At 47.8% G+C, this 23,609-nt stretch overlaps 1 protein-coding gene across 1 annotated transcript; it reads right to left on the minus strand.

Moving 5' to 3' along the window:
* Positions 1 to 17,875: 17,875 nt before the first annotated feature.
* On the minus strand, positions 17,876 to 19,220 carry LOC310830948 (uncharacterized protein). The gene is made up of 2 exons (XM_083710788.1): positions 18,490 to 19,220; positions 17,876 to 18,002 (listed from the first exon to the last, which is right to left on the minus strand). Exons 1-2 carry the CDS (start codon positions 19,192 to 19,194, stop codon positions 17,940 to 17,942), a joined length of 768 nt encoding a protein of 255 aa, XP_083566914.1. The 5' UTR covers positions 19,195 to 19,220; the 3' UTR covers positions 17,876 to 17,939.
* Positions 19,221 to 23,609: the final 4,389 nt, after the last annotated feature.

Genomic DNA, 23,609 nt, shown 5'->3' on the forward strand with positions numbered 1-23,609 from the left:
CTCTACTGCTGCATCTGAAGGGAAGTTGCTATGTTTGGAAACCTATTCTGGCTGCCTCAGCTGCCCCCAGCAACTAGGCAGGAATCAGTTTCTCCTGCAGGAAACAAACGGCCTTGCAAGAGCCATCCCTATTCCTCCCTGAGCCAGCAGCCTCCAGACATGAGTAGAGGGTGATCAAAGAGCAGGAGGGGACTAAAAGGGACAGATACAGTCAAGATGTCAAATGCAGGGCTCTAAACTGCTGTGCAAAGCATTGTGGCTTAGAGGGATGCTGTTCAGACTCCTCTTGGGAGCAAAACCAGTTCCACCCAGTTTACATGACTGTGTCACCCTCAGCTCCAGCCTGAGAAGTCCACGGGAAGGCCAGGTACTTCAAGAGGAAAGCATTAACTGTAATCTCTGTGAGAATGCCAACTCCTGTTGTTGTTGTTGTTGTTGTTGTTGTTGTTGTTCCTTCAATGAGCTCAAGGTGGCATACATTGTCTCCTCTTCTTCCTTCAACCTCTACAACAATCCTCTGAGGTAGGTTAGGCTGAGAGGAAGCGACTGTCCCAAGGCTGCCCAATGAGCTTCATGGCCAAGCAGGGATTTGAACCCTGGTCTCCCAGGTCCTATTGTGACCCTCTAACCATTACACCATCACTGGCTCTCTGCTTGACCCTCTGCAAATCTTTCCTGCTAAGGTCATATCCAGGATGCCAGGGAAATCTCCCTCAACACCCTTTGCCTAAAGAGGTTGACCTTCAAACTCTGGCTGCTCGACTGAGCAGTCTCCTTCACAACTTTGCACTTGCTCCATCTCAGCCTGAAGATCAATGAGAGGGAGGAGACTTATCCAGACAGCAACCAACCCTTCAAAGGGCACCAGGCAGGTCTTGAACCTGGGCGCCTTAGCCCAGAAGACCACAGGCCCACAAAGGATTTATTGAGAATAAGCCAGCTACACTTCCTGGAGCTCACTGCAGGAGCATAGCTCAGTATGTAGCTTGGTGGGGAAGCAGGGTGGTGGTGCTAATTGTGGGATGTGAAACACAAGAGCAGTCAAGTACAACATTCCTAGAGTGAACATGTTTACACATGGGGAGGAATGTTTGTCCAGCCAGCAGGTAAACTTACTGTTTCCTTCTGTGCTGGGACAGACTTCCTCTGCATGTGACTAGAGGTGGGTGTGGCCTCACCTGTGCAGGTAACAACAAAAGCACAGGGCACGGCAGCCATCTCTCTCTTTTTGACTACATGCATCGAAGAAACATCTGCTTATCCAAAGATGCTCTCTTGGCTCCAGACAAGAGAGGACAAAGGGACTGTCTTCTTATGGAATAGTTTCCAAGTGTATGTTACTTTTCTAAGCTAAGTCTGCCTTCTGGGATCCTATTGTGAACAGAATGATATTTGAGTAAACTTTTTTTATACTTTTTATAGAAGACTGTGTCGTGTCTTATCTTTTATGAGGGAATAAGGTGAAAATACCAGACAAGTTATTATAGAGGCTTTAGCGAGCCTGAGCAAACGCATCCGCTGCAAGTTTAAAAAGGGGAATGTTACTCTGCTAAATTGTGGAACTTGTTAACACAAGTTGGAAAACAGATATAATCAGATCATATATCCTCTCCTGCATCCCTGAACATTCCCACACTAGTTGCCTCTCCCCTGCCCCCTCCAGAGCACAGGCTTCTGGTTGGCCACTGTGAGAACAGGATGCTGGGCTAGATGGGACACTGGCAGGGCCGGCTCACCCATGACGCAAGATGAGGCAACCACCTCAGGCAGCAGATCCGGTCCCCAAGGAATGCATTTCCTGCTGCTTCTGCTTCTGCTATGGTGGCAGCAAGAGCTGCAGCATGCTTCTCGTTCATCACATTGATACCAAAATTGGAAACTGAAAAGACTCAACTTAAGAACTACCGCCCCATCTCTCTTCTAAATGTGGATTACAAAATATTTGCAGACATTTTAGCAAGTAGATTTAAAAAAGTTTTAAATCAGGTAATTCATAAGGATCAGGCAGGCTTTCTCCCAGGTAGACATTTGTTTGCTAATACAAGGAATATTATTGATATTTTGGAACTTTTGCAAACAAATATCAATACAAAAGCAGTGTTAATTTTTATAGATGCGGAGAAGGCCTTCGATAACATTTCTTGGAGATTTATGAAGGAAAATTTGGAAGGGATGGGAGTGGGACGGGGTTTTGGAAATGGGATAGACGCAATTTATTCAGAACAAAAGGCTAAATTGATAGTCAACAATGTGATTACAGAAGAGTTTAAAATTGAAAAAGGAACACGACAAGGCTGTCCTATCTCCCCATTGTTATTCATTTCGGTCCTGGAGGTGCTCTTGAACATGATTAGAGGGGACCGGTTGGTTGAAGGAATCCAGGTCGGAGCGAAACAATATAAACTTAAAGCATTTGCAGATGACCTAGTTTTGACCCTACAGGAGCCAGAATCTAGCACGAAAAAAGTATTACAACTGATTCAAGAGTTTGGTCGGGTAGCGGGATTTAAATTAAATAAACAGAAAACTAAGGTACTGGGGGAAAAATTGACAGTTACAGAGTCAGAACGGTTTCAGAAAGAGACAGAGTTAAATGTGGTTAAAAAAGTAAAATACCTAGGGGTAAATATAACAGCAAAAAATCTGAGTCTATTTAAAGATAATTATGAGAAATGCTGGTCAGAAATTAAGAGGGACTTAGAAAGTTGGACAAGACTGAAACTTTCCTTGCTAGGCCGAATCGCTGCTGTAAAGATGAATGTATTGCCAAAAATTATGTTTTTGTTTCAAACATTACAGATTGTGGACAAAACAGAGTGTTTCCGAAAGTGGCAGAGAGAGATTTCTAAATTTGTCTGGCAGGGCAAAAAGCCCAGAATTAAGTTTAAGATACTAACTGATGCGAAAGAAAGAGGGGGCTTTGCCCTGCCAGACTTAAGGTTGTATTATGAATCAGCAGCTTTCTGCTGGTTAAAAGATTGGCTGCTTCTTGAGGACACTGACGTTTTAGATTTGGAAGGTTTCGACAATGCGTTTGGTTGGCATGCATATTTATGGTATGACAAGGTTAAGATTCATAAGGCTTTCAAGAACCATATTGTCAGGAAGGCAGTGTTTAATGTCTGGACAAAATATAAAGACTTATTGGAAAATAAAACTCCAAGGTGGCTTTCACCATTGGAAGCTAAGGCCCGGAAAAGGCTCAATATGGAGGCCAATTGGCCAAAGTATTGGGAAATATTAGAAAAAGATGGGGACAATTGGAAATTGCAGAGTCAGGAGAAAATGAAAGACAAAGTCCGAGACTGGTTACATTATGCTCAGATTAAAGAAGTTTTTAAACTTGATAAAAAGTTAGGATTCCAGGTGGAAAAATCGAAGTTAGAAACGGAACTGTTAGAGCCTAAGACTAAGATACTTTCAAGAATGTATAACTTGCTGTTAAAATGGAACACAGAAGATGAGACGGTTAAATCGGCTATGATAAAGTGGGCACAGGATATTGGGTATAATATTATGTTTGAGGACTGGGAAAGGTTGTGGACTACTGGACTGAATTTTACTGCATGTAATGCTTTGAAAGAAAATGTAATGAAAATGATATATAGATGGTACATGACCCCAGTCAAACTTGCAAAAATATACCACTTGTCTGATAATAAATGTTGGAAATGTAAGGAAAATGAAGGAATGTTCTTTCACCTTTGGTGGACTTGCCCTAAAGTGAAGGCTTTCTGGGAAATGATATATAATGAGCTGAAAAAGGTATTTAAGTATACCTTTCTTAAGAAACCAGAGGCTTTCCTTTTGGGCATTGTCGGCCAAGGGGTGTCAAAGAAGGATCGAACATTCTTTATGTATGCAACAACAGCAGCAAGGATACTCGTCGCTAAGCATTGGAAAACTCAAGATCTACCCACTCTGGAAGAATGGCAGATGCAACTGATAGACTATATGGAACTGGCTGAGATGACTGGCAGAATCCGAGACCTGGGAGAGGAGACGGTAGAAGAAGATTGGAAAAAATTCAAGATTTATTTGCAAAAATATTGTAAATTGTACGAATGTTAAGCAGGATGTTTGATCATAACCAATTTGGCACCATTGAATCAGACGAAGCGAAGTATGAAGATAAGTTAAATTTATGAAAAAAACAAATTTTTAGATAATTATTAGGCTAAGTTTAATGTTTTAAAGAGTGAATTAAATCTATCTAAAATTAGGACATAACATTGGAAAATTAGATTTTAAGGTGGGGATAAGGGGATAAATTGCTGGTTAAATCTTTATAAACCTGGAACGCAGGAGCGGGAGATGTGAGGAAGTCCAAAGAAGATAAGAAAATATGTTATGATATGTAATATTTTTATATGTTTTTCTTTGTGCATTTTAAGCAAAAAATCCTTAATAAATATAAAAAAGAGCTGCAGCATGCTTCTTAGAGGCTGGATCTGCTGCCTCCTCACAGCTCCCCATCCCATGCCGCTTCTACCATGTCCTCCTGAAAAATAGGAGGCGCTGGTGGTCTCCTCCCACCCTTGTTCCCGATCTAGCTCTTTACTCGACATTTCTTCCTTAAGGCAGGTGCTGTTTTGTGGTTTGCCTCAGGTGCCAAAATGTCTTGGGCTGCCCCTAGCCGCTGGCCTGATGCAACTGGCTTTTCTTATTTTCCACGTTCCCTTCTCCTGGAACAGACAGCGCCACTGAAACGGTACAGCCTAGCCCAGGGAGAAAGAGCTGTTCCAAAGGGGTTAGGAGAAAAACCAGGGGGCTGCACAGATTTCGAGGCTTGCTCTGAATTATCTGCAGGGCTCAAGGTTTGAAGGAGAGGAAGAAAAACTCTGCCGTCTTCCAAGGACCATCTGAACATTCAAAGGGCTGTGAACCACTTGTGTTATATTGCATTTCATTTAGATTTTTGCTCTGCTGTTCAGAACATCCAAAACATGCTGAAGATATTTGTATTTTCTTATAAAAAGAATGGATTTGTAGCTGTACAGCAGTAGCAATCAGGTTGTTTTAAAAGCACTGGGGGTTATTACTGTCACTTAAGTGCTTTTGTTATACAAAATATGCTGCATTCACTGTAAAATATTTAAACTTGACATTTGTTGTTATTTCCCTTCCATATTATTGCAATTCTGGGCTAAGCTAGCACAAACGTCAGTGGGAGTTCTGCTGTCAATGCAGACTTAATCCACCCACTCCTCCTGCCAAGATGGGGATGATGGTGGGTTGAGCATGCTGAGTGTGTGTGGAGTAAGAGAGAAGAGAGAATAACCACCTGAGGACTCATGCCTCTGCCTCTGCCTCCGCCCCCGCCCCCCCCCGCCCAACACACCATGGGGTGGGGGAAGGCTTCAGTGACTGGGAGCACACTCACTCTGTCCTCCCTTGGAACTCTCTGGAACTCTCAGGTATGCATTGACAGCTTCTTCTTCTTCTTCTTCTTCTCCTCCTCCTCCTCCTCCATTAATCCAGCCTGAAGGGCAAAAGTCCTCCTTGTGGGGATTTGTGGTCAAAACAACAATACTGTACACCCAAACTCGGCCCTCCAGCTGTTTTGGGACTACAGTCCCCATCATCCCTGACCACTGGTCCTGTTAGCTAGGGATGATGGGAGTTGTAGTCCCAAAACAGCTGGAGGGCCGAGTTTGGGGATGCCTGCTGTACGTTTGCAAAAGAAGAATATGAAGGGGTTAAGACTCACAGAGTTCCTGATTACTAGAGAAAGCACTGCATGAGGTCATTTCCCTTGAGTTGCGGGGGGGGGGGGGACAAAAGGGTTTAATCTTTGTGCCTCTCACACAGGGTCCTTCACCAGCCAGCCATCACCTTCCTCTGAATTGATCCACCTCCTCGTTGACCCAGAGTAGAGGACATCAAAACACAAAACAGGAGCAAGAGCAAAGGAAGGGAAGTCAAAGTAAAAGAAAGAGAAAAATAATAAAGGAATGGAAAAGAGAAAAAGGAAGGGATAGAAATAGAAAGGACGTCCAGTTCTCCAGCTGTCAGATAGAGATAGAGAGATAGAGATAGAGATAGAGATAGAGATAGAGATAGAGATAGAGATAGAGATAGAGATAGAGATAGAGATAGAGATAGAGATAGAGATAGAGATAGAGATAGAGATGATAGAGATGATAGAGATAGATAGAGAGATGTGTGTGTGTGTGTTAATTATTCAAAATATTCAAGGTGTTTACTCCAGGGTGGTATCCAGCTGTTCTGTTGGGTGATGTACTTCCAGCCCTTCAGATTCGGACATCTCAAGTTCATTCATTTTTCCTTCCAAACCAAAAGTCTGAAAGAAGTTCTCCAGCTACTGTACTATTATCAATAAAAGTCAACAATAGTCTTCCTCCAATGTTGAAAAGCAATAAATCCTTGATATTTATTCCCACAGGAGTCTCTTCGTTGGGGTCATATATTAAAACAGTAATCCACAGTTATTTACTTACTGTATGTTCATTAATTCACACCCAGTTCCATATCTTCCGGTCCCATTGCCTGTTGGCTGTGCTTCTGAGGGGCTGCCAATGCCCCAAAATATCTCTGTGCCACCCCACCCCATGGCATACGGTAAGAATTCCCTCTGTGCAGAAGTGTCTGCTACAGACCCCAAGAGGGAGCTCTTTGCAAAGGACTTGCCACAAGCCATCTAGCTACTCAGCATTTATTTTTGTGTCCCTGTGCTCTTTCTCTGTTGGCAGAATAAAAACTCAGGTTCCACACAACATTTATTGCAGTGCAGTGGTAACCAGCTAGGGTCTTCCCTCTGACCAATATCCTTCTAGCTCATCTCAGAAAAAGAATTCCATTTGGCAAAAGTTCCCTGGAAATGTCAAATACAGTGGTACCTCGGGTTACATACGCTTCAGGTTACAGACTCCGCTAACCCAGAAATAGTGCTTCAGGTTAAGAACTTTGCTTCAGGATGAGAACAGAAATAGTGTTCTGGCGGCACGGCAGCAGCAGGAGGCCCCATTTGCTAAAGTGGTGCTTCAGGTTAAGAACAGTTTCAGGTTAAGTACTGACCTCCGGAACGAATTAAGTACTTAACCCGAGGTACCACTGTAAAAGCTTCTTGCTTACAAGCTCTACTATTTTTATTACTTCTTTATTAGCCCTGGTTGTTATATTAGTGCATAACTAAATAGAAAGTGAATTGCCATGGATCAGTTTCTATTTGTATGTCTTTAATTGCCAATTTATTTTCATTATTATTATTTTTAATGGCATTTTTTATTTTTGTTAAGCTATTATTTTTGAATTAAACTATAAAAATGAGAGGGGGAAGACTCTGAAATGGAGCAATTCAAGGAGAAAGGGATCAATTAAAATCTGCAAAATAGGCTGAAAGTGCAAAGAGGAAGGGCTTAATTTAAAGGGCCAGGAGCCCTGAAAAGCCTTTATAAGAATTGACTGACGGGTGGCAATCCCTAAGGAAAGGGCTTGTGTGGATGAAAAGAATCTGGTTCAAAAGTCACCCCCAATTCCACAATGATGGGTGGTTGCTGCAGCAGTAGCAAAGTCTGGAGCAGAGAATCCATTTAAGGAAACCCAATGAGAGAGTAAGCAGCAGAGAGCCGACAGGAAGGCTATTTTTCTCATTTCCTGCACTACCAGGAAGGGCCTCTAGCAACCAAAGAACTAGGATAAGGACCTTGGGAGCTCAGGATTCTTAATTATATCAAACAAATAATGCTTTTTGAATTGGTATTCAAGGTAAAGGTAAAGGGACCCCTGACCATTAGGTCCAGTCGTGGCTGACTCTGGGGTTGCGGCACTCATCTCGCTTTACTGGCCGAGGGAGCCGGCATACAGCTTCTGGGTCATGGGGCCAGCAAACCAGAGCAGCGCACGGAAACGCCGTTTACCTTCCCGCTGGAGTCATACCTATTTATCTACTTGCACTTTGATGTGCTTTCGAACTGCTAGGTTGGCAGGAGGAGGGACCGAGCAACGGGAACTCACCCTGTCGCGGGGATTCGAACCGCCGACCTTCTGATTGCCAAGTCCTAGGTTCTGTGGTTTAACCCACAGCACCACCCGCGTCCCTTAACAACAAATGTATACGCTACTTAATGCCAGACGTATACAAAACAGGAAAACCAATGACACAATTAAAGACACAACAGAGGGCCTTCGCTGTGGTGGCCCCTCAGCTGTGTCATCCCCTCCCCATAGAGATGTGTCTGGCGCCTTCATTGTACAGCTTTTGGTGAAGGCTGGAGACACACCTCTGTACCCTGGCTTTTGACACGGGAGCAGCATTCGAAATTCGCCAGGCGCACATGCAGCCAAATAAAGATGCCCAGGCACCATGATGGCGCCTGACCTCTCCACCACCTGGAGGTGTGTGCCTGGGGATCCTTGGATCTTGACTGTTTCCACACACCACATCCTGTAGAATTTCTACCTGTTATATTTTATCGGCAAAAGCAGAATAAATTTCAGGAACCAAAAAGTCGTATTGAAAAACACAACTTTTGAGCTGTGTCTCTGGCCCCCAAATGGCAACTAGGAATTCTGTTTTGGCGACTGTAACTCTGGTTTAAGAAACCATTTAGCGCCTAGCCTATATGCGGTATCTGAGTTTCTAACACTGCACTGGAGGTGCATGTTTGTAGCACTTACCTTATTCTTATGGATGTAATGTGTTTTAAATGGTTTTCGATGTTGTTCTTAATGCTGTAACCCACTCTGGGACCTTAGGGTGAAGGGTGGGTATTAAATGAATAAGCAATACACCATAATTAAAATACACAACAATCCCATGCAATAAAACAATACCACGACAACCTTTTATTTCATGGAAAGGGGGAGGCATGCCTCTGCGACAAGTGGGGAGGAGAAGAGCAGCAAGTGGGGGAGCCCCTGCAAGAGCCCCCAGAGAGACTTTGCTCATCAATTGCAGGGGAAGCAAGCTGTCGGCAGTGCCACTGACCGCCCTCACTCACAGGGTGCTTTGCTATTTACTCTTTACAGTCCTCTCTAGGAGAGAGATCGCTATTATTCTGATTTTGCAGATAGAGAACCGAGGCCAAGGGTCACAGCCAGCTTTTAGCAGGACTCACTCCAAACCAACCCTGCACCTCAAATTTTGTCTTGGACTGCACAGCGAGGGCAAACTGGCTTTGAGCACCGAAAAGCAAGGACAAGACCCTCTACCATGAAACTACATTTTCCAGAGTTCTTTGCACAAGTTACTGCTGGGAGTAGCTCCGTACTTACCTTAATTTCTAAGGGAACATGCCAGACCTCAGCCATGCTTATAAGTCAGAAGCCCCCACCATGACCCACCGCCTTTCCCCCTGATGGGGGGTGTGTGCCTAGGATGAGGAAATGGCAAGAGATGTCTCAGCTTGAGCCCTCCACTCCTTTACCTGCCCACTCATGATCTCCAGCTGCACATAGGAGAGCAGCGGCTGGAAAGGGCAGCAGTCAAGGTAGCTTCAGAGAGAACAGGGAACAGCAGGTTCCAGGAACAAACGCTCTGGGATTAAAGAGGCAAGAACAATGCTGCCCCCCCCACAGGAGGGGGTGGGTACTCTCGACTGCAGGGGCTCACAGCTGCTGTGCTTGGATTTCTGCAGCAGGCAAGGCCATTGTCAGAAATCCAGGCACCCTACAGGACCTACGAGGGGTGAAGGCAGGACCTGCAAGACATCTTTCCTTAGTCTTTCCTGAGCTCAAGAGGGCCAGGGAGATGCGGAGAAGGCAGCTGCAAGTCCCTAGCCATGGAGAAGGCAGGATGAGTGCAGTCCCACCCTTTCAAAATATCCCCATTGCATTGACGCATCAATCACACCCCACAGAACCTCTGGCCTCCAAGCACCAACGCACCTGAAATGACACCTTAAACCTTAAAGTTTATTCTGAGAAGAACTACATATATACTCTGGGATGCTACTGGGAATTAAGCCAGGCTTCCACAATGTAGGCATTGGACAATATTGGCTACATACATATTCATTTCACATGTAATTCTGTCTTACTATTTAATAAGTAACCAAACAAACCCCTGTGTTGCCAAGAAAATGTCAGCAATGTCTAGGCAACACGATGACCATCTTTATAGAATTCCTTCAAACCATAACATGTACAAAATGAAATCTAGAGTCCCAAAGTCTCTGAAAATCTTTAAATGAAGTGAGGTAACAGACTTTGTATGATGAAAGAGAAGCTGGGAAGCTTTGTGTATTCAGCAAATATGATGTTCAACACTTAACAGTGCCACTGTATTCTGCTCTGGTCAGACCTCACCTGGAGTACTGTGTCCAGTTCTGGGCACCACAGTTCAAGAAGGACACTGACAAACTGGAACGTGTCCAGAGGAGGGCAACCAAAATGGTCAAAGGCCTGGAAATGATGCCTTATGAGGAACAGCTAAGGGAGCTGGGCATATTTAGCCTGGAGTAGAGGAGGTTAAGGGGTGATATGATAGCCATGTTCAAATATATAAAAGGATGTCACATAGAGGAGGGAGAAAGGTTGTTTTCTGCTGCTCCAGAGAAGCGGACACAGAACAATGGATCCAAACTACAAGAAAGAAGATTCCACCTAAACATTAGGAAGAGCTTCCTGACAGTAAGAGCTTTTCGACAGTGGAATTTCCTGCCAAGGAGTGTGGCGGAGTCTCCTTCTTTGGAGGTCTTTAAGCAGAGGCTTGACAACCATATGTCAGGTGTCCTCTGATGGTGTTTCCTGCTTGGCAGGGGGTCAGACTCGATGGCCCTTGTGGTCTCTTCCAACTCTATGATTCTATGATTCTGGATATTGACTACTGTTTCATAGAATTCTTCGTCAGCGTAGTGGGAGGATATAGAATTGCTTCATAAACCCATCTTATTTTGATTGAATGTATGTAAATGAAAATATCAAATGCTGTGGAACAGTGCTCATGTAATAATGTAGTCACTGCTCATTATTACATTATAAGATGAGTTTATGAAGCAATTCTATTACTATTTAATAAACCATAGAATTGTAGGGTTGGAAAGGATGCTAAGGGTCGTCCAGTCAGTGGCGTAGGAAGGAGGGTGCAGTAGGTGCGGGCCGGCCCAGGAGTAATCACTGGGCGGGGGTGTGTGTGACAAAATGGCAAAAATATGTGTTTTTAAAATAAATTTTAAAAAATTGGGCTCACAACACTTTAAAAATAAATAAATAAATAACTCCCGCACCCCCCTTTCTACGTCACTGTGTCACTGGTAGCTAGGTGAGGGCAGTGGACACCACACCGCAGGGCCTGAGCCATGCATCTCTCCTGAGGGGGAGATGGCAGGTGGACAGCTTGCAAGCTCCTCACTACTTTTTCAAACAGTGTGGGGCTTATGTCTGCCCACCGTCTCAGCCACCCTAGAGCTGAGGGGGAGGCTGCGGAGAGGCTCCACACAGCCCTGCCCACACTGAGCACCCAAGCTGCTAGCTACACCGCTGTGTCCAGAACAACCCCCTGTGATGCAGGAATAACAACTAAAGCATCCCTGACAGCTGGGCATCCAACTTCTGTTTACAAACCTCCAGCGCAGAAGGTTATCTGCCATTTTCCTTCTCCTGTGACTTTGCATTGCACATCCAGGCCGCTCTCCAGACAGAGGACCCCGTGTTTGTGCTTGGGAGCTGGCTCTATCCCATTAAATACATCCCCCAAAGCAGCCTTCCTAAGCCTGGCCGCCTCCAAGTGTTCTAGGCTTCAACACCCACCATCCCTTGGAACCAGCACAGCTAGATGATGCTGAGCAAGTCGAGTGGGTGTCATAGTCCAAAACAGCTGGAAGGAGCCAGGTGGAGGATGTTGGGATACTGCCAGGGAGACAAAGGCCATCACTGCCTCCAGCCGGACTCCGGACGTCCATCGATCTCCCGTAGATACAGTATCAGCGATTAGCAACACCAGCTCCAAAAATAGATTGCCACATTCTTAGGCTGGTGCACACTCTGTCAGCAGAATTCACACAGCAAAAGTTGCACTCAGGAGGGTATCATTTAGAATGTTTATTCAGCGTTGGTCAGAACAAAGAACAAACATGACTGCCTGCCAGCGTGTTCTGGTGCAGAGAGAGAGAAAACGAAAGCAATAGCAAACATAAACATCCTGTGAACAGGAAATACGCAGACTCTGTGACTCACAAGCCTGCTCCCTTTTAAGGTGGAACGGAAATATCCTAACATCCTCCCCCTTTCCGTGTAACCTGTAGTACCTGTGGTTCAACCCAATTGCAATCTCTGTACGTAAACCTTAAGTTGTTCTCTGTTAACAACCTTAGACAACAGATCAGCAGGAATTTCATTTCCTGCCATGTAGGACACCTGAATCAGTCCTTTCTGAATACACTCTCTTGCACGATGTAGCTTAATCTGCAAGTACTTGGTTCTTTGCTTGCAACTCTCTGAGTTCAGCAAAGCCAAACAGGATCTATTGTCGTTGATACACTTGTATAGGACATTTCACAGAAACTCCGATGTCCTTAAACAGTTGCATCAACTATTCACAATCCATGAGTGAAAATGACAGAGCATTGAGTTCTGCATTGAGTTCACAGGAACTTAGGCTTTCAGAAGTATCTACTTGGCCAAAGGATGCAGGACGAGATGGGCCCAGCAGGCTGTTCTTATGTTGCTATACCACCACCGCCAGTCTTACAGGTACAACCTCTGAGACTAGGAGAAAAAATGTGTCTGGGGATTTTTCTCCTTCAGACTTCAATTCTTCCAAATCTTCCACGAGTCCCTCCTTTAGATGCTCTCCTGCTCACCTGAGTAAACCAGTCAGCAGCAGCTGTCGAGACTGCACCAGCTCCAACAGAAATCCCAGCAGTGACAGAGAAAGAGTGACTATCCAATCACCTGGAGACAGCTTTTACCAACCTGGTGCCCTCCAGCTGTTTCAAACTACTACTCCCAACAGCCCCAGTTAGTCCAGGTGGATGATGCTGGGGCTGCCAGCAACTGTAGTACAAAACATCTGGAGGGCACCAAGTTGACGAAGACAGCATCAGAGGCAGGCCTTCCTGGTGCCTCTTGACCAGGCCTGGTTTCAGCCCCCTGGCCCTCCCTTTAAAAATGCACACACACCCCCGCCCAGCAATGGTGGGAGACTGGGTCAGGGAGCATCACTCCAGGCCAATATGGGAAATGCTTATGTCACTGTTAAGTAGCTTCTCATGAAATATCTCAAAGTGATGTTGGTTGGCAGCTGTCTTGGGAAACAGAGGAGTGCATCTTTTGGGGGGAAGTCAACTTGTTGAAAGGTTGCAGTGCCTGAGACCAATATGGGAGAGACATGTTTTGTTGCAGCTGGGGCAGATGAAGGCATCCAGTTGTGCTGCTGCAGATGCACCATGGCATGTCTTCTCTCTGTGTTCCTCTCAGGGGCCATTCCTCCTCTGGTCACTGCTGTAGATACATGACCTAACTGCCCGTCTCCAGGCACTGCTATGATCTGCAAGGGATTCCCACAGAGCAGGGTTGAAGTTGCCAGCCTTCATGTCATGTTTGCAGACATCTTTGTAATGCAGAGATGGTCTGCCAACGGGTGGCGTCCCTGAAGCCAGGGCCCAGTAGAGCAAGACCTAACAATCAGTCATTAAAAGTGTGCACCAGTGAGGGTCCTGCTGCTGTTTGCTGCCACCAAGGGGAGCACTTTCGCATCTTGGTAGAAAATGAGGAACGATGCCAGGATTTGAGTAGAGGGACCCAGGCAGCTGCCTTCTGTCCAGGCAGACCCAGGGCTCCATCACAGCCAGCATGGTGTAGTGGTTAGGGTCTCGGGCTTGGACTCAGGAGAGATCAGGGTTCAGGGTTCAAATCCCCACTCAGCTAGGAGGCTCACTGGATGTGACCCCCCCAGCCACTGCCTCTCAGCCTAACCCACCTCACAGGGCTGTTGTGGGAATTGAACAGAGAGGGGTGGCGCACAGACACCACCTTCCGTTTCTTGGAGATAAAGAAGGGATATAAACGTAATAATAATAATAAATAATAATAACAGTAATAATAATATAGCATGGGATAGCCAGGGGGCAGGGGGGCAGCTGCCCCCTCTAAATCAAGTAAATAAACAAAAATACTTAACTAAATGACCAATTGTATCACAGATAACTTGGTTCTGCCCCCCAACCCTAAAATAAATCCTGGCTATGCCCATGCTATATATTATTATTATTATTATTATTATTATTATTATTATTATTATTATTATTATCCGTCTGACAGGCAGCGGCTCCCTAGGGCTGCAGGCGGGCCAAACGGAAACATGATTGTTAGCGAGGGTCTCTGGAGCCCCCGGGGGCTACCCTCACGCTGTGCTGAGAAGCGGAGGAGCAGCAGAGAAATGAGGCGACGGCCCGCAAGCGGAGCTGACTCCGACGGGGCGGACACGGCACTCTGCATCTCAAAGGCTCCGCCAGGACGATTAGCAAGTCCCTGCGCAAGGAAGGTGGGTTCATTAGGGGGCGGGGGAAGAGGTTCAAGCAGCCGCCAGGCAGTCGCCAGCAGGGGCGGGGTGCCGGGGTGAGCAGGACTCGAGAGCTCACGCAAATCCTGACACGCGGCGGCAGCAGGAGCACATGCCGCGGACGTCCAGCCCGCCCCGTCGAGTGTGGCTGCTGCTGCCGGGCCTTTGTTATGTACGGTGAGGCGAGGGGCGCCATCGGGCCGCCCTCCTGTCTCCCTCTGACTGGGGCCTGGCTTCTCTTCCCTCACCGCAGAGCAGAGCCCCCACCCCCATGCCTCCCATTCCTGCCCAGGATTGTGTTCATACGTGCAGCTTCTCTGGTTCTTGCAAGTCCCAGGAAGCCGAGGGCTTTGGTTTGCTGTCTTGTTTACAAACTATTGTATTGATTTTGTACTGTTCTAATCTGTTCCGAGACCTCTGGGGAAAAGCTGGTAATAAATATGCTAAATCTAAAGCGGATTTTATGTTTTGAGGGTTTTACAGAAGGGAAATAACGGGACTCCTCCTGGCTGAAATTAATAAATTCTGACTGTAAAAACCTTCCCTCTAGGTCTGGGGTGACCCTGGCAGGGGCACTGGGTTTGGAGGGGCAGAAACAGGCCTTAATTAACCCATTCACCCCAACTCACAAGGCCTCACCCAACTGCCTTTGCCTTACTGCATAGGGTGTTTTTTTCATTCACAGGATCTGTATATCGCTTTTCACTGTTAAATATTCTCTAATCAGTTTGCAGAATTAAGAGTTGGAACCAGTTAAATAAACCTCTAATAAACAAATAGGTTAAATTGGGATTGTTTATTTACAGTCATTTGTATCACACATGTTCTCTCTGGGTAAAAGCTACAACCAGAGGAGCTACAAAAATATTTAAAACATCAATTAATATAATAAGTATTGAAACAATATCATTATTAGAGACTCACAACAAATCAGGTGGAAAAAGCAGTAAAAAGAACAGCTCAAACTTATGTTTGCAACAGGAGCGGGAAACCTGATTTTAAGAAATTGTATTAAAGCAATTCAGTTTGATTTGTAATAATTTAGAAAATTAATAAAAATAAATGGGGGAAAACAGCTCAAGAAACATCCATAAAATAATGCCCTCAAACACCTTCACCTCCCTCTAAAAAGGAAGCAAAAGAAGAGGGAGGGGCCTCTCCAGGGTCTTGGGGGGGTGAACTATAAGTAAGGCCCTGTTAATCTAGATTAGAAAGCAGCACAACTTCATGTTAGATCTCAGAGTTGGGTGGGGTAGAGATATCAGGTGGAAGGCCAATTAAGGCTTCAGACAAGAGTCTTGCTGGACCTGGGAAGGAACTGGCAACCTGGGCAAAGCCTTTAGAATATGCAAAGTAAGTTTGCCACCACCTTATTAGCTGTGATTCCTGCATTTCAGAGTGTTGGACTTTGTTTCCCAACCTTGGGCCTCCAGCTGTTTTTGAACTACAATTCCCATCCTCCCTGACCACTGGTCTTGCTAGCTAGGGATGATGGGAGTTGTAGTCCAAAAACAGCTGGAGGCCCAAGGTTGGGAAACACTGGACTAGATGACCCTTGGCTTCCTTTGAATGCTACAATTCTATGATTGTATTATTCTACCCATCAGTAGCCTAGCTGTGTTCAGTACCAGGTTCCAGATGAAGCTTCCAGACCTTCAAGGGCATCATGGCCCATCACTTTGCAGCCATGTCATTGAGAAATTGCCAAAGAACAAATAACTCTGACCACGTGGGCTTACATCTTCCAGCAATGCAGCCAGACCAACCCCTAAAAGTGGACTAACAGACTCCAGGCCATATCCATTGCTTCCTAGGAGTCCAGAGAGTCATAGGAATTTCCAGGCCACAGAGTCCCCCAGATAGCCAGTGAGCCGAGGTGGCCCAGCCTACTCCACTCAAGATTTAGTCTACATTTATTCACCTCCGTCTAGTTCAGGGGTCAGCCAACTTTTTCAGCAGGGGACCGGTCCACTGTCCCTCAGACCTTGTGGGGGGCCAGACTATATTGGGGGTGGGGCAGGAAATGAACAAATTCCTGTGCTCCACAAATAACCCAGAGATGCATTTTAAATAAAAGGACACATTCTACTCATGTAAAAACATGCTGATTCCCGGACCGTCCATTGGCTGGATTTAGAAGGCGATTGGGCCGGATCTGGCCCCCGGGCCTTAGTTTTCCTATCCATGGGACTCTATTTCACCACTGGTCTCACATACAGAGAAGCCACTGCCACTTCTCTTGGAGAACAGAGCAGGGTGCCACCAGCAGATTCACGACACAACACTTCCTGACCCCAGATAGCCTTGCCCACAAGTGTCATGGAGATGTGGACTTGTGACAAAACAGATTCATGCATTGGAGGGGTTGAACTAGATGACCCCTAGAGTCCCTTCCATCTCTACAATTCTACAAAGGGCAAATGAAAAGCAACAGGGTTACCCCACCGACAGCACCAGCAGTCCATAGGGTAACAAAGGAGGCTTCTGTCCGCCAAAGCACCCAAAAAGACAGACAGGAAAAGATCCAGATAGGCTGTTGTGAGACAGAAATGCTGGTCTAGGCTCCTTGGGGAAGACATCAATAATTAACGCTAGATGTAGGGGGGGACGGGACTTGTTAGGGTCAGTGGAAAAAGAAAGCTATTCTGCACTTGCTCAGAGGCTCTGTCCCGACATCTTGCCCCCATGTATTGTTCTGACTTGGAGCTTGATTGAGTCATTGATTCACTGCATCTATATCTCCAAGGAGCTCAAGGTGGCATACATAGTTCTCCCCCCCTCCATTTAATTCCCACAACAACCCTGTGAGGTAGGTTAGGCTGAGAGGCAGTGACTGGTCACCCAGTGAGCTTCATGGCTGAGTAGGGATTTGAACCCTGGCCTCTCAGGTCCCAGTCCAGCGCACTAACCACTTCACCACACTGGAAGCAACGACCTCTTCTGCCCTACCCACAAAGCCAGCCCACAAAGAGCCAAGCTGGCAAAGGACAGAACACATCAGAACACAAGAAGAGATGTCCTGCCTCCATGGAGGCAGAAGATAGCTATTGTGGCTAGTAGCCACTGACAGCATTCTTAATCTTGAAACAGCACTGACAGTCTTAATTTTTTTAACCCTTTCCACGTTGGTGGCAATTACTGCCTCTTGTGGGAGCCATGCCAGTGACTCTTCCTTTTGTCTATCACAGCAGGGATTAGGGCAAAGTTTGTTCACAAATGCCACAACCTTGCCAGCTGCTCTTAGACTTCCAAAGCAACATGGAGTGAGGGAAGGCAGGGGCAGCTGGCAGCAGAGCTTAATTGGCACCTTGCTTCCTAGAAGGTCCTTGCCTCTAGGGAAGAAAGAGTCTTTCAGTTTGGGAGGGGTCTTTCTGCTCCAGAGCGCTTCTTGCCATGGTGATGTCCCCACTGGGCTCCTGAGCTTCCAGATGCCAGTCAGGCCAGTTGGCACAGGGCAGGCAAGGGGGTGTGAAGGTCAGCCTTGAGATGCCGGCGGAAGGAAGCCCTCCAGGAAAGCCACCAGCTCATCGGGGAGAATCTGGAAAGAGGCAAGAGAGAGAGAGAGCAATGTAGGGGGTCAGCATCAGTCAAGGGCAAGTGGTCAGGGAGGGGGCAGAAGGAGCACTCTGTTCTTGGCTGTCCCCTGCTTTGCCTTATGCTCAGCTGCCGAACAGGAAACTAAACATCTGAATTAGACCCACTGGTCCATCTAGCTCAGTATTGCCTGCACTGACTGGCAGCAGCTCTCCAGGGTTTCAGGCAAGGGTTTCTCTCCCAGCCCTATCTGGAAATCCCATCGGGATTGAACTTGGGACCTTTTGCATGTGTAGCTCTGAGCTGCGACGGTCCTTCCCGTTTTAAGGCTTCCCTTGAACCTGCCCAGGGGAGCAGAGAATAGCCGGAGTCGGAAGGGCCGTTTGCAGCTGGAGGAGGTCCAGAGCTGCATGCAAAAGGCCACATGCTCAAGGCGCTGCCAGTCCGCGCTGGACGGAGCTTGCTGCCCAGGTGTGGCTCGAGGGACGTACCTGCGAGGAAAGATCCAGCTCCGCGAGCTCCGCAGTCCAGGGCGGCTCTGTTCGCCCGCCTCCGTCGGTGGAGGACTCGGCAGGGGCCCCGGTTCCGGAGCAGGACGGAGAACCCAGCAGCCAGGGGGCCGACGGCGAGGCAGGGGAGCGGCAGCAGCAGGAGGAGGCGTCGAGGGGGTCCCGCTGGAGGCCGCGAGACCAAGCTAGGGGATCGGGCGCCGTCGGGGGGCGTCGGGCACCGCGGGCCAGCGCCTCTTCGCTGAGACCCAGCTGCTCGGAGAGGTGCGCGATGTAGCGGCTGGCCAGGCGGAGCGTCTCGATCTTGGTCAGGCTCTGCCCGGCAGGCGCCACCGAGGCCGGCAGGTAGAGGCGCAGCGTGTGCAGGGCCTGGGCCAGGCGCCGCATGCGGTGCTTTTCGCGCTGGCTGGCGCTCTGGCGCTGCCCCAAGCCTAGCCGGGCCCGACGGCCGCTGCTGCTGCTGCTGCTGCCGCCGCCTTTTCTGGCCCCGAGGCCCGCGCTGCTCCAGGGGCAGGGCGAGGGCGAGAAGCCGCAGGAGTCCGGAGAAGAGGCCGGGGAGGCGCTGCTGGAGCCGTCGGGCCAGCCCCACGTCGGGTGCTGGGGCTGAGGTTGAGGCTGGGCGGCCCAGAAGGAGGGCAGCTCCAGAGCTGGGCTCCCGAGTGGGGCAGTGGGATAGCCGTGGGCCATGGCTGCAGCCGAGCTGGCTCTGGGAGGACGCCGAGGCGGCCACCAGCCTTTATGCCGGCCCGAAGGTGTGAACTGGCACCTCCGCGAAGCCCAGCGGCGCATCAAAGCCGGGCTCTTTGAAGGGGGGGAGTACCACCCCGGCCGAGGGGGGCTCCTCTTTGGGGACGCCCCTTCCCTTCTCTAAGAGACCCTAATCCACCCGCAACAAGTTTCAGGAGAAAAGTGATTATTTTTTTCACGCAGTGCCTAATTAAAACTGTGGAACTACCTCCCGCAGGAGGCCCTCGTGACCACCAACTTTCGTGGCTTTAAAAGAATAATAGAATCATAGAATCACAGAGTTGGAAGGGACCCCAAGGGTCATCTAGTCTAACCCTCTGCAATGCGGGTATTTCAGTTAAAGCATCCATGACAGATGGCCATCCAACCTCTGCTTAAAAACCTCCAAGGAAGGAGAGTCCACAACTTCCTGAGGGAGTCGGTTCACCGTGGAACAACTCTTACCAACAGAAAGTTATTCCTGATGTTTCGTTGGAATCTCCTTACTTGTGACTTGAATCCATTGGTTTTCGTCCTAGCCTCCAGGTGCCACATGCAAAGGCAGGCATCAGGGTTTGCAGCAGCCCCCTGCCCCGCCACAGGCCAGGGACAAAATGGAGCGCCTCCTCAGGCAAAGGAGGACTAGATCAGCCTCCCTCTATCTGGTGCCCTCCAGAGTTTTTGGACTACTACTCACATCAGCTGGAGGGCGCCAGGTTGGGGAATCCCAGGCTTGGTCCAAGGACTGATAGTCACATGGTTTGTGCTCCCTGCCCCTAAGGAGTGTGATGCAAAGCAAGTTTCTCTCCTAACTAGTCACTCTTTGGCGCATGTGATTTAGCCTTTCCTTTTTCAGGGTAGAGTCAGCATAAGCATCATTTGCCCTTCCAACACCCTTGCAAGGTAGGCCTCCCAGTGATCTGTATGGCTCTTTGTGCATGGCACACACTAGGCCCCCAAGTCACTTATGTTCTGTTGTGGCTGGAAAATGCCTCCAGTACCAGGAACCTGCACGGTATCTAATCCAGCCTGAGGGCCTCAGCTGGACAGTGCCAGGACGGATTCCCCTCCAGAAGCCCCTCTTTGCTCACTGGGAGGACCTACCAGCCACTTGCACAGGGACTTCTCTGTAGTAGCCCCAACCACCTCTGCATATATAGAATGCTCTCCTCCAAAGAGGCCCACCTGGAGCCAACCTTGCCATTATTTTGCCATCAAGCAAATACATCTTTTGTGTTCTTGGGCAACACCAACAATATTTGGATATATTGTACAATCTGTTTCTAATCTGTTTTTGTCATTTTATTATTGTATTTTCACCTTGGTTGTAAATCAGTTCAGGACTTCTTTATTGGGGAATGGCATACCGATTTGCCAAACCAGAATCAGCCCTGACCTCAAGAATCAGGCCTCTTCTTATCCAGCGTAGTTTCCCAGGCTGGAGACCTGGCACCACCAGGGAGGTCAGGGAGAGGCCTGAGGAATGTGCCCAGCAGGCCAGTCACACCCTCCCTCTAATAAACCTTGGGTCCCCTCCTCTGCCAGCCAGCGGAGGAGCAGAAGGATGCCTGCTGGTTGCCCAGCTCACAGGGTAAAAAGGTTTGCCACTGGCATATGGGCACATGCACTCACTCAACCCAAATCTTGAGGGGCACCAGGAGGTAGCAAAGCAGCCTCTAGCATACCCAAGGGTTCAAACTTCAGGTGGCAAAAGGGAGAGGGAGAGAGCTGGAGTCTCCTTCCTCAAGGTTGTTGACTTGTTAGGAGTTTCCTTCAGTTTAGTATCAGTTATTGCATAGTATTCATCCCCAGCCCAGATGGATGGATGCCGCTTGTTAGGAGGATGTGGAATGAAACTTACTGGCCTCTCTGTGGAGCGAGATCTCATGATAATAGTGGCCATCAAGCTCCTCTGGGTGTGAGCCAGAGTGCGGGTGTCTGTAATACCCCAGATGTGAAGTAGGGTGGGCCCCTGGATCTATGAAGATTGAGCCTTGAGTCCAAGCAGTGTGGTGTAGTGATTAGAGAACTGAACTAGGACCCGGGAGACCAGGGTTCAAATCCCTAGTCAGCCGTGAAACTCACTGGGTGACCCTGGGCCAGCCACTGTCTCTCTCCACCTAACCTGCCTTGCAGGGTTGTTGTGTGGATTAAACAAGTAGAGGGAGAACCATGTACACCATCTTGAGCTGCTTGGGGAAAAGTTGGGATAAAAACACAGTAAAAAACCTGTTGGAAATAGATGCATCTAGAGCAATGTGGGAGATTTGTACACTAATTTTTATTTCTTTGTTAGGCACAATCTTATCTCTTGTTTAGATGTAAGCTGTTAAATTAGGTTGGTTTATTTGTATTGTTTTATGCAAACTTGTGTGGATTGATTTTTAAATATTATATATATTAATAGTTGATGTCATTCCTAATTTTTGCTAATCTATCTATTGAATGGCTATACTTGTTCCTTTGATATGTTATGAGTCGCTTTGTGAACAGTTTTGTGGGAAAGTGGGATTCAAATAAACAGATGATGGTGTTGGTGACTTTCCATTGCAGGCCTGATTGCACTGAGTTTTCCAAACTGAGCAACACACACACACACACACACCCTGCTCCCCCATTCCCAGCAGATTCTGCCTTGAGCCCTGGACTAGGCTCTGGAGCCCTCAGTCCCAGATCCCAGAGTGTGAAACAGCTGGACGGACTACGGCGGGGCCAGGGGAGGGCAGCTTTCCCAGGCCCTGCCCAGGAGGCCCTTGACACCCCTGGTGTAAAGGTTGCCAGGGAAACACAGCCTTGCCGTTCTGGGAAACAGACCTTTTGGGGAAAGATCCAGAGGGAACACAGAGCAAAGGCAGCTTCTAAAATACCGACGTGGGCGAAGTGTGATGAGACAACAAGAGCTGAACACAAACACCAGCACACCTGGGCAAGCACTGGTGGGCTCAGGAGAGACCCCCATGCAAGCGTTGCATCCTGGGAGCTGGATGACGGGGGGGGGGTCCCTTGTGGAGGATGGAGCATAGGGCATCTTTATGGTGGTGGCTGCTGCCACATCAGGTATCTGATGAGTGACAGCCTCTTACCTGCACAGGAGGGATGAGCCCAACACAGGGGAGCAATGGCGAGATATTTTCTCTCTCTCTCATAAGCCTAGAGCCCAGTGGGACGATCCAATGATGCTGAATGTTAGCAGGTTTAGAGCAGAGGGGGACCGCTTCACACAGCACAGAGGAGGACGGCTTTACTATTCGACAGTTGTGCATTACTAGAACTGGTGGTTATCGAGTATTGGACTAAGACCTGGGAGAACAGGGTTCAAATCCCCACTTGGCCATCGACCTCACTGGGTGGCCACGGTCCAGTCACTGCCTCTCAGCCTAACCTACCTCACAGGGTTGTTGTGGGGATTAAAGGAGGAGACCACTATGTACACTACCTTGAACTCCTTGGAGAAAAGGTGGAATATAAATGAAAAATAAATAAATGCCCACCATGGGATCTTCTGGTGAAGGTCGGGACAAGGAATCATACGAATATAGTTCTATGAATAAAAGTAATGGAACTGTGGGATTTGCTACCATGGTCATAGCATGGAGAGTCTTCAAGGGGTATTGGGAAAATTCCTTCCTTCCAGTAGCACCTTAGAGACCAACTAAGTTTGTTATTGGTATGAGCTTCTGTGTGCATGCACACTTCTTCAGATAAGGTGCTACTGGAAGGAATTTTTTTATTTTGTTTAACTATGGCAGACCAACACGGCTACCTACCTGTAACTAGGAAAATTCATGTTGTCTTTAGTTACTCATTTATTTATTTTATATTTATTTTATTACTTTTATATCCCACCTCCTTTCCTCCAAGATGAAAGCATAGATCTCCTTTTCCCCATTTTAACTCACAACAAGCCTGCAAGGCAGCTTAAGCTGAGAGTGAGTGACTGGCCCAAGGTCACCCAGGGAGCTTCATGGATGGGCAGGGATTTGACCCCTGGTCTACCAGGTCCTAGTCCAACACTATAACCACTGCACTACCCTGGTGCTCATAGAATTGTAGTGTTGGAAGGCACCTGACCCAAGGGCCATCTAGCCCAACCCCCTGCAATGCAGGAACCATGGCTAAGCTGTCAATCATGAAGGCTGTGTCATACCATCACCAGCAGGAACAGGAGGCACCCCCAGTGGCTGGGAAGCAACAACAGGAGATGGCTATAGCACATGCGTGGAGTTACGTACTATTAGGTTGGCCACCATGAGCCCAGGATGCTGAGCAATGTGGGCTTTGGCCTTGTTCCAGCTGCAGGACTCTTCTGAACCCCTTCACTTTGGACCTCTGCTGCCTGCCATTGCCAGGCAATCTGCCTCTGCCCTCCTGCAGCA

The sequence above is a fragment of the Podarcis gaigeae genome (assembly GCF_964106915.1).
Source record: "Podarcis gaigeae genome assembly, chromosome: 14".
Classification (NCBI taxonomy): Eukaryota; Metazoa; Chordata; class Lepidosauria; order Squamata; family Lacertidae; genus Podarcis; species Podarcis gaigeae.